The sequence below is a fragment of the Cebus imitator genome, unplaced genomic scaffold (genome assembly GCF_001604975.1).
Source record: "Cebus imitator isolate Cc_AM_T3 unplaced genomic scaffold, Cebus_imitator-1.0 Scaffold348, whole genome shotgun sequence".
NCBI lineage: Eukaryota > Metazoa > Chordata > Mammalia > Primates > Cebidae > Cebus > Cebus imitator.
Genome location: NW_016107663.1, coordinates 483,473 through 492,423, shown reverse-complemented (window position 1 = coordinate 492,423; position 8,951 = coordinate 483,473). Strand labels below are relative to the sequence as shown.

The following is an 8,951-nucleotide window of genomic DNA, read 5'->3' as shown; positions in this document are numbered from 1 at the left end:
TTTTTTGACAGTCTTGCTCTATCACCCAGGCTGGAGTGCAGTGGTGTGATCTCAGCTCACTGTAACCTCTGCCATCCAGGTTCAAGCCATTCTCCTGGCCTCAGCCTCCCAAGTAGCTGGGACTACAGGTGCACGCCACCACGCCTGGCTAATTTTTGTAATTTTTAGTAGAGATGAGGTTTCACCATGTTGGTCAGGCTGGTCTCAAACTCTGACTTCAGGTGATCCGCCTGCCTCAGCCTCCCAAAATGCTGAGATTACAGGTGTGAGCCACCACGCTGGCCTTACTGTCCATCCATACTGTGCATGTAAAAATTGCAAATGTTTCAGTATGTATCTCTAATAGAAAAGGATTTTCTTAGTAGCCTAAATGTTGTCATGCTAATTTTGTTTTTATCACAACTACTTCATACTGCATAGATCTTTCCAAGATTCTGTGTGTCTGCTTTGGCCTCTGACTCTCAAGGCAGATGGTTTCCTCAGGGCCGAGTGATCCTCAGTGCTCTGCTCATGTTGAGAAGCTGGCTGGCAGCTCTGTGCGCGTGGGCAGGCCTGCTGAGTGTGCTCTTCACTGTAGAATGATCTAGCTTGGTCATTTCCTTGGGATTCTTCTGGTGTCATAAGTTTTAGGATTTTTTTTCTGGCCAGGTGCAGTGGCTCACACCTGTAATCTCTGCACTTTGGGAGGCTGAGGCAGGCTGAGCACAAGGTCAGGGGTTGACGACCAGCCTGGCCAGCATGGTGAAACGCTGTCTCTACTAAAAATACAAAAATTAGCCACGCATGATAGCATGCTTCTGTGACCTCAGCTACTTAGGAGGCTGAGGTGGGAGAATCGCACTGCACTCCAGCCTGGGTGACAGAGTGAGACTGTTTCCAGAACAAAAAGATTTTCTGTCTTAGGCCTTGTCAGGTTCCCTAAAGGACACTTTCCCAGTGTCACACCTTGGTATATGCCTGGATTCTGGCATCCTAGAGCCGGGCTGGGAAAGAAAGGTGGACATCTTAAGATTCGATCGTGAGATTTCTTTGAAACCGTGTTTTCAGTCCAGTGCCTCACCTTCTAAGAACCAGAGACCCTTCATTTTATTCTCAGGAATAGAACCTTCCAGTCTTCTGGCAGGCGGTGGAGGGGTGAGAGTGGTACACAGCAGCACACTGGAGCCAGGGGCTCTGCAGGTCCCATTTCCCCGTACACAAACTTTGACCAGAACCACCTGCTTTCAGCTCCAGCCCCTGCTCCCTGCTGTCCCCAATTCCAGAGGCCTGTGGGGGGTCAGCGGTGCGAATGAGATTGCCTCTTGGCTTTTCTCACTGAGAACCCTGTGGGAGTTAGTGATGTCAGAGAGATTGCCTCCTGCTTTTTCCTCACTGCCAGCTGACCATTGGGTTTTCTGAGCTCCGCTAGGCCAGTTACCACCTGGCCATCTGCTTCTCATTTTCCAGCTTTTGTTACCATTTTCTTCTCTCCAGTCACCTTGGTCTGCATGTTTATGATCATTTTGGTGTTATGTATTGTTCACGCTTATTGCGGTGAATGTTGGTGCCGTGTCTTGTTTTAACAGGGTTTGGGGAGAGCTAAGGAAGGGCCTTTTTCAGTCTTCTCTTTTTAACCAGATTGAAGTCATGGCTTTAAAAACCAAAACAAACGTGATTTTAATGGGAAAAACAGGAAATTGGTTAAATTGGCTGTTTTCTTGTTTAGTCCTTTTTAAGACAACAGAAATTGTCATTGAGTGGAACATGCTTTGTGGGGAAGTAAATGTGAGATATACTTTGAAGGAAGAGAAACAGGCTTCTCAGCATCGCATAGAACACCGTGGTGAGGAAGATCTCGGGCATCCTCTCACGCTGACATTTCCTAATCCCAAAGGACTTAACACTAGAAACACAGAAGCTAATTAGTGGCTTTGTGTGTGTGTTTTGCAGATGGTATCATCAGACCGAAGCCGGCTTTCCTTCCTGCCCACAGAAGCTCAAGCCCAGGTGTCCCCACCGCCCCCGTACCCTGCGCCCCAGGAGCTCACCCAGCCTCTCCTGCAGCAGCCCCACGCCCCGGAGACCCCTGCCCAGCAGCCCCCGGCAGCCTCTTCCCTTCCACAGTCAGACTTTCAGCTTCTCGCAGCCCAGGTCGGTCCCAGCAGGAGCGTTGCTGTGGAGGGAGCGCTTGCTTTGCTCTGAGCCCCAAGCTCACTGGTCACCTTCTTGTTTCCTAAAGGGCTCATCTTTGACCAGCTTCTTCCCAGATGTGGGTTTTGACCAGCAGTCCATGAGGCCAGGCCCGGCCTTTCCTCAACAGGTGGGTGATCGCCCCCTGCCTCCGGCTCCCTTGCTGCATAAAGTCTACCATTTAGGTTGTTCAGTGTGTAGAACTCATAACCCAGCAGACCACACACGCCCCTTCCCTGGCTCTGGATGTGTTCTGTGGCCCTGAAACGCTGGCACTGGCTGCCATATTTAGTATCAGGCTTCAGCAGAGAAACTTGGAACAAGTGGCAGGAGACTTCTGAGGGCACTCCCGCCATAGAACTGTAAGTCACTAATGCTGGAAGGGACACAGCACCGCCTCATCAGTGCCGTCATGTTGAAACCGAGGCATAGGGAGGGTGGCGCCTGCTCCCACCGCAGGGTGAGAAGGTGGCGCAGCGTTTGGCCTAGAGCCTGCCTGGGGCACCCCGCACGGTGTGGCCTCCTAGGAGAGCTCGGGCCTGGGGAGGGAGGGGAGTTCCTTCTGGAAGGCATTTTAATTCAGCCGCTTTCTCTTGCAGTTTAGTTTCACCCTAACGTTGGTTATTTTTAATGCTCCTAGGTTTCATAGTATTCGGTAATATTCAGTAAACATGGACGGGGCTTTATGACGGATTGCGGAGTGGATGTGGGTGGAGCAGGTGCCAGAACTGTCTGAGATGGAGTCTCACTCTGTTGCCCAGTCTGGAGTGCAGTGGAACGATCTCGGCTCACTGCAACCTCTCCCTCCCGGGTTCAAGCTGTCCTCCTGCCTCAGGCTCCTGAGTAATTGGAGTTACAGGCATGCACTCCCACACCTGGATAATTTTTGTACTTTTTGTAGGGTTGGGGTTTCACTGTGTTGACCAGGCTGGTCTTAAACTCCTGACCTCAAGTGATCTGCTCACCTCGGCCTCCCAAAGTGCTGGGATCACAGGCATGAGCCGCTGCACCCAGCCAAGAACTTAATAACTTAACATAGTGTTTCCAAAGCAGGCCACGGATGAAACTTTGTGGCAAGAACCAGTCCTTCTTGCCTCCCTGTTTCCCAAAGAGCCATTTTTGTCTAGGGGGGAATCAGTGTCTCCCTGAAAAGTGATGGAAAATCGTTTTTTTTTTTTGAGACAGAGTTTTGTTACCCTGGGTGGAGTACAATGGCACGATCTCGGCTCACCACAACCTCCGCCTCCTGGTTCAAGCAATTCTTCCGCCTCAGCCTCCTGAATAGCTGGGACTACAGGCGTGCGCCACCATGCCCAGTTAATTTTTGTGTGTTTCTCAGTAGAGACGGGGTTTCACCATGTTGACCAGGGGAAACTTGTTTTGAGACGTTTTTTTAAAATGGGTTAGAGAATTAATTTCAGAAAAGGAACGTAAAATTGGCCCCAGTTATAACCATTTCTCATAGAGGCTTTCTCATAGGGAGGAGTTCGCCTGAGCTTCCTCCTTCTGATGGTGAAAAGGAAAGTTTTCCACTTTCTCAGTATTCTAGAAACCAGGGAAGAGGCCAGGCACAGCGGCTCCAGGAGGCGGAGGCAGGTGGCCCGCTTGAGCCCAGGAATTTGAGACCAGCCTAGGAAACATACAGCAACACCCCATCTCTACAAAAAATACAAAAATCAGCCAGGCATGGTGGCATGTACCTGTGGTCTCAGCTATTTGGGAGGCTGAGGTGGACGGATCACTTGAGCCTGGGAGGTGGCAGCTGCAGTGAGCCAAGATGGCAACACTGCACTCCAGCCTGGGTGACAGAGACCCTGTCTGTAAAAAGGAAGAAAGAAATCAAGGAAGGAAAGAGTTCTTACTTCCTCAGCTACGGACAGAGCCTGTGAAGGGTTCCCACAGAAGGCAGTTTGCAAAGGCCTTGGTGAGGCTGAGGCGCGCTGTCAGATTCAGGCCACAGAAACCACGACCACTGGTCTCTTGGGCGGACGTAGTGAGCTGGGGAACGGTCACCACACCCTGTGGCCCTCAGGGATCCTGGAAAGAAGGGGGTATCTATCAATCAGTTTTCAAGTCAGGTTCTTCCCTGGAAGCAGAGGCGGGTCTTCCTCACCGCGCGACCTTTGATGCCTCCAGGTGCCCCTGGTGCCACCAGGCTCCCGAGACCCGCAGGACTCTTTCCATTTGAGACCAAGCCCATATTCCAACTGTGGGAGTTTTCCTAACGCCGTCCTGACAGGTGAGTGCGCCGTCCCTCAGCTTCACTCCTTTCCTTTCGCTGTGTTTTCAGATAACTTTAAAGGCAGTTTAAACAACGTGACATAAAAAGCAAAATACAAACGTCCCCTGGCCTGGCTCGACGACTCTGTGAGATGCAGGTGTGCAGCCTTAGAGACAGTGAGGCAGGGCAGTGGGCCAGGCAGTCAGAGCCTTTCCTGAAGATTGCGTCTTAGGTGGCTGATGACTGTTGAAAAGGGAAAAACCTGCAAAATTGGGAGCTGTGCAACTGACAAGAATGTCGATTCCAGGGCAAGAGCTATGGGCCTGGGGGTGGTCAGGACGCATGGGATGGCAGTCTAGGGGACCTTCGTCAGCTGGGTTTGCCCAGTAGCCTGGAGACCTCACACCTCCTAACACACAGTTTTCTTCCCCTCTGGACCTCCTTTCAGAAGACGCCAGCTCCAGCCTGTTCAAAGACCTCAGCAGCGCACTGGCAGGCCTGCCCGAGGTCAGCCTGAATGTGGACACTCCATTTCCACTGGAAGAGGAGCTGCAAATCGAACCCCTGAGCCTGGACGGACTCAACATGTTAAGTGACTCCAGCATGGGCCTGCTGGACCCCTCTGTTGAAGAGACGTTTCGAGCTGACAGACTGTGAACAGACTCCAGGGCAACAGCCAACACAGAATGGAATAGAATGGAGCCAGCTGCCACCCCGGGCTGTAGTTATCTTGACACGGAAGGAGCCAGTGCCACAGTCTAGGCTTTCCAGTGAGGTCCCGTCACAGACACGGTGGCGTCCTCCAGGTCACACAGCCATGTCCTGCTGTCCGGCCTGTGGCCAACTTCGTGTTGCAGCAGGTGGGCTGCTTGGAGCTGCCGTGGACTGGAAAGCTTCTCTCCACTCCGTCTTTGTGTTGGCCATCCAGTCAATCGCTGTGCAGAGCGATCGATGTGCAGTGTCACGGGAGGCCTCCATAGCATCGCGTAGTGCTCAGAACCACTGATTTCCGTCCGCACCAACGGTGGGCCTGGAGCAGCGGCGGGAGGGAGCGCCTCGATGCCTGCTCAGACCTGACCCGGAGGGCGAGCCCCTCTAGCAGAGGACATCCCCAGGCTGAGCGGACACCCCGGCTCTCGTCCGTGCCTGAACGACAACATGAAGTTTTGCCCTAAGTCTGGGGCAGGCTGGAGTCAGGCAGACGGAGGCTCATTTCATTTTCCCCCATGTGGTTTCTGCTGTTTTCAGTACCATTTCCTTCTGGACCGGAAGAGGAGGAAGACCATTTTCTCTAGTCACTGAAGAGTCCCGTGGCACTGATGAGCCTGACGAGAACCATGCTTCTTCCTGGGGGGTGGGGAAGGAAGACACAGACTGCAGGTGGCCTCTGACAAACTCCAGATAAGCACAGAGCTCCCCCCTTAGAGCAGCTAGAAGGAGCTGAGGTGCTAACCACACCCACCGATCGGCCGAGCTTCCCATCCTGCCCCAGAGCTGTGTCTGTGCACTGGGGGTTTCATGTCCCCCACACAGACCGTAAGCTCCTTGAGGGCAGGGACAGTGCCTTATTCATTGTTGAACTCGTGCATGGCAGCACATTCGTGTGCCGGAGTGAGCGCTGTGACCCGTGTGTGCGGTGCATGATGAGTGACTGGTCCCCCACGCTGTAAGGCGGGCTAATCTAGCTGTCCCCACTCCCTGCCAAATCTCAGAGCTCTAGATATTCACGCACTGGTGCCTGTGGTGAAGCACGCACTTTAATATGCTTTTAACACTAGGTGAGCAAACCCGCAGTGAAGCTGGGCGCCGCATTCTCCCGGGGCTGCGTTCCATGCGGGCGGCTGGGAGCTATCTTCTGTCCATCCGGAAGGGCTGAGCAGGTGGGGGCCCTGAGGGACCTCTCAGATACATGTTTTCCTCTAACTTCTGTGGTCAAGTAGAGATTCATTCTTTGGGGTTGAAAAAAGAGTTTACAGTGAAAGGAAGGCCTAATTTATGGAAGCACCTTTACTCATTAGTACCTTCTCGTAAAACAGATGGACCAGATTCCCACCTCTGCCTGCCTCCGCTAACTTAGGGTAGCCCAGGAGGTTTGCAGGGGAGAGCACTGCAGGGGAGGGGTCTAGGCTGAGAGAAGACAGGGTGCAGAGGAGGAGAACCTGAAAGAGAGACAAGAGGACAGCCACTGCCCTTCCAGGAGTGTCACTGAGGGTCACTGGACTGCCCCACCCAGAGGAGCAAGGCAGCGTGAGGGGCTGAATCCAGCACACCTGTCCCTGGTGCAGAAGGAGGTGTCGCCAGGAGACCCTGGGCTGGCTCGCCCCTCTAAACCTCATTCCATTTCTTCTTCTGACCTTGCCTCTAATCTTTAACCCTCGGGGGTACCCCTCTGCGCCTTCCTCTAGAATCCGAGTATTCCTGTTTCACATCTGCCCCACATCTTTGCTGTGGAATTAGGACATCAAACCAGAGTCCTCCTCACCTGATTCCCAGCTCCAGAAGGGCCTGCCCTCACCAGCCCTGTTCCCAGTTACACTTTCAGATCCCTTTGTGCTCAAGATCTCAGAGGGGATGACTTTGTTCAAGAGCCTTTGGTCTTAATGCTACCCACACCCCAGTGTGCCAGAAGACGCCAGCTCCAGCGTCAAAGGTCCCCCTAACCTGATTTCATTCCCAACGGGATGGTGCTGATGTTATCAGGGTTCTGAAGTCCCAGCATAGCCCACTCTTCACATAGTGCCTTACCCATGGGGGTCGTCACAGGGTCCCAGTTCAGTCTGTCTGCACAGCAGCCACCCTGCCAGGCCACAGGAGACCCCCGACCTACACAGTGAACCACACTGCCCACCAGCATCCTCCAGGTGCCTTGTGAAAATGGGGGCCACCAGGGGGGGTGACTGGTGGCAGTATGGCTTAGCACTGAATTCAGCTTGTCCTGAGGTCTGTCATTCCGCTCTCTCCAGAAGGGGTTTGGGCATTTTACAACTCACCACTGCCAGGTCGGGTGGGCTGCACTCACTGCGGCCTTTGTCACAAAGCCAGTCGTGGCCCTCGGCTGCATACGTCATAGTAAACTATTCTTCAGTATTTAGTTTTGTCACAAGAAATCGATCATTGTACTACTCACAGCAGTTAAACAGCATAGAACTAAAAAGCCTGCATTTCCACTTTTTCTTTCTGTATGGTTGTGGGTTTTAGGACATAGGGCATTAGGAGAAACTTTTCCTGATCATGTCAGAAGTTCTTCTTTGTCCCTTTTCTCCTGTTTCATTTCTCCTCCATCTACTGTCTATTACCTGAGCTGAAGCATTGTATCTTCAAGTCCAGACGCGCATCTGGAGACACTGCCCATTCCGACTCGTTGGCTCTTCTGATTTATGCACAGATGGTTCCCAGCATGCGTCCAGTGCTTTGTGGATGGGACCATCATCAGCCTTCCGGCCAGTGTCCGAACCCAGGGCACCCTGTCCAACCATATTTAAAGATTGGGATTTGTATAAAGTTGCTTCCAAGTTTTATAATGCATCATTTTTCATCTTTCGTAATTAAAAGCAGCACAATGTGGTTGTCTCTGCATTTGGTGGTGTTTTTCATCACTTGGGTGAGGGCTTGCTAGGGAGCCTTGCTCTCTCACCTCCTGCTCGGCTCAGCTGGGATTTGGGGAGGCAGGCCCTGCAGCAAGTCAGACTGTCTTGGAGGAACACCCAGTTCCCTTAGCGGGAACTGACCCAGCCCTCTCCCACCACCGGGGCACCCACGCCCTCCTCTCAAGGCTCTCATCAGATCACGAGAGGCCTTATCTCCTCCCATCCAGGCCATAAGGGCCAGCTCCCTGCATGTCCCACCTCCTCCCCATCCCGTCCCTCTGCCTTATGAGATCCCATTTCCACATCAATCTGACATTCCAGGGCCTTCTACGTAGCCCTCTCTGATGGTGCCTCCCCATCAGCCTGTGAAGATGCCCAGTCTCCTCCTTCCTCAGAACAAACAGCTGACACCTCTTCTCCACACCCCCCTCCCCTGCCCACTACCCTCATGCCACAGCCCTGTGTCCTGATTAGCTCCCTTCTGCCCGCAGAGGAGGATTCCCTCCTCTCCTGCCTCTGTCCAAGGCCGTTTGATGTCAGCCACATCCTGTGGCCCTTCTAGACACAGAAGCCCTTCTGGCCTCTCCTCCCTCCAGAATCCTCTCTGGCTCCAGCAAGGCTTTTCTCCATATGCTACCGCCCAGGCCACGCCTGCTCCTACCATCCCCCATCCACCGTCCCAAACCACAACCTCCAGCCCTCCAAGGACAAGACCCTCATGCTTGGCACTCTCCCTACCTGCCTGTCAGCCAGGGCTCAGGCCCACTCCACGCCTTGTTCTCTGGAGACCCAGGACTCCACACTCTGCAAGCACAGGGGCCTGCTGACGTGAATGCCACCTCCCCAGCCCCTGGCACACAGTAGGCTCGAAAACTGGAAATTCTTTCCAACTGTTGACAGCAGCTTCCCTCCCTTGAAGCTCAGCCCCCACCACCACCACCACCACCATCAAGCTGGAGACCAGCTGCTCTCCA

At 53.2% G+C, this 8,951-nt stretch overlaps 1 protein-coding gene across 5 annotated transcripts in view; it reads left to right on the top strand.

The window, feature by feature from the left end:
• The window catches only part of CRTC3 (CREB regulated transcription coactivator 3), a 119,060-nt gene extending 111,094 nt beyond the window's left edge, over nucleotides 1–7,966 (top strand). For all 5 annotated transcript variants that reach the window (XM_037730517.1, XM_017506107.1, XM_017506106.1 and 2 more), the window contains 4 exons: nucleotides 1,930–2,130; nucleotides 2,219–2,299; nucleotides 4,306–4,408; nucleotides 4,839–7,966. In XM_037730517.1, coding sequence (XP_037586445.1) covers nucleotides 1,930–2,130; nucleotides 2,219–2,299; nucleotides 4,306–4,408; nucleotides 4,839–5,047 — 594 coding nt within the window. In that variant the 3' untranslated portion in view covers nucleotides 5,048–7,966. The remainder of the gene's footprint in view (nucleotides 1–1,929; nucleotides 2,131–2,218; nucleotides 2,300–4,305; nucleotides 4,409–4,838) is intronic.
• The last annotated feature ends 985 nt before the right edge of the window (nucleotides 7,967–8,951 follow it).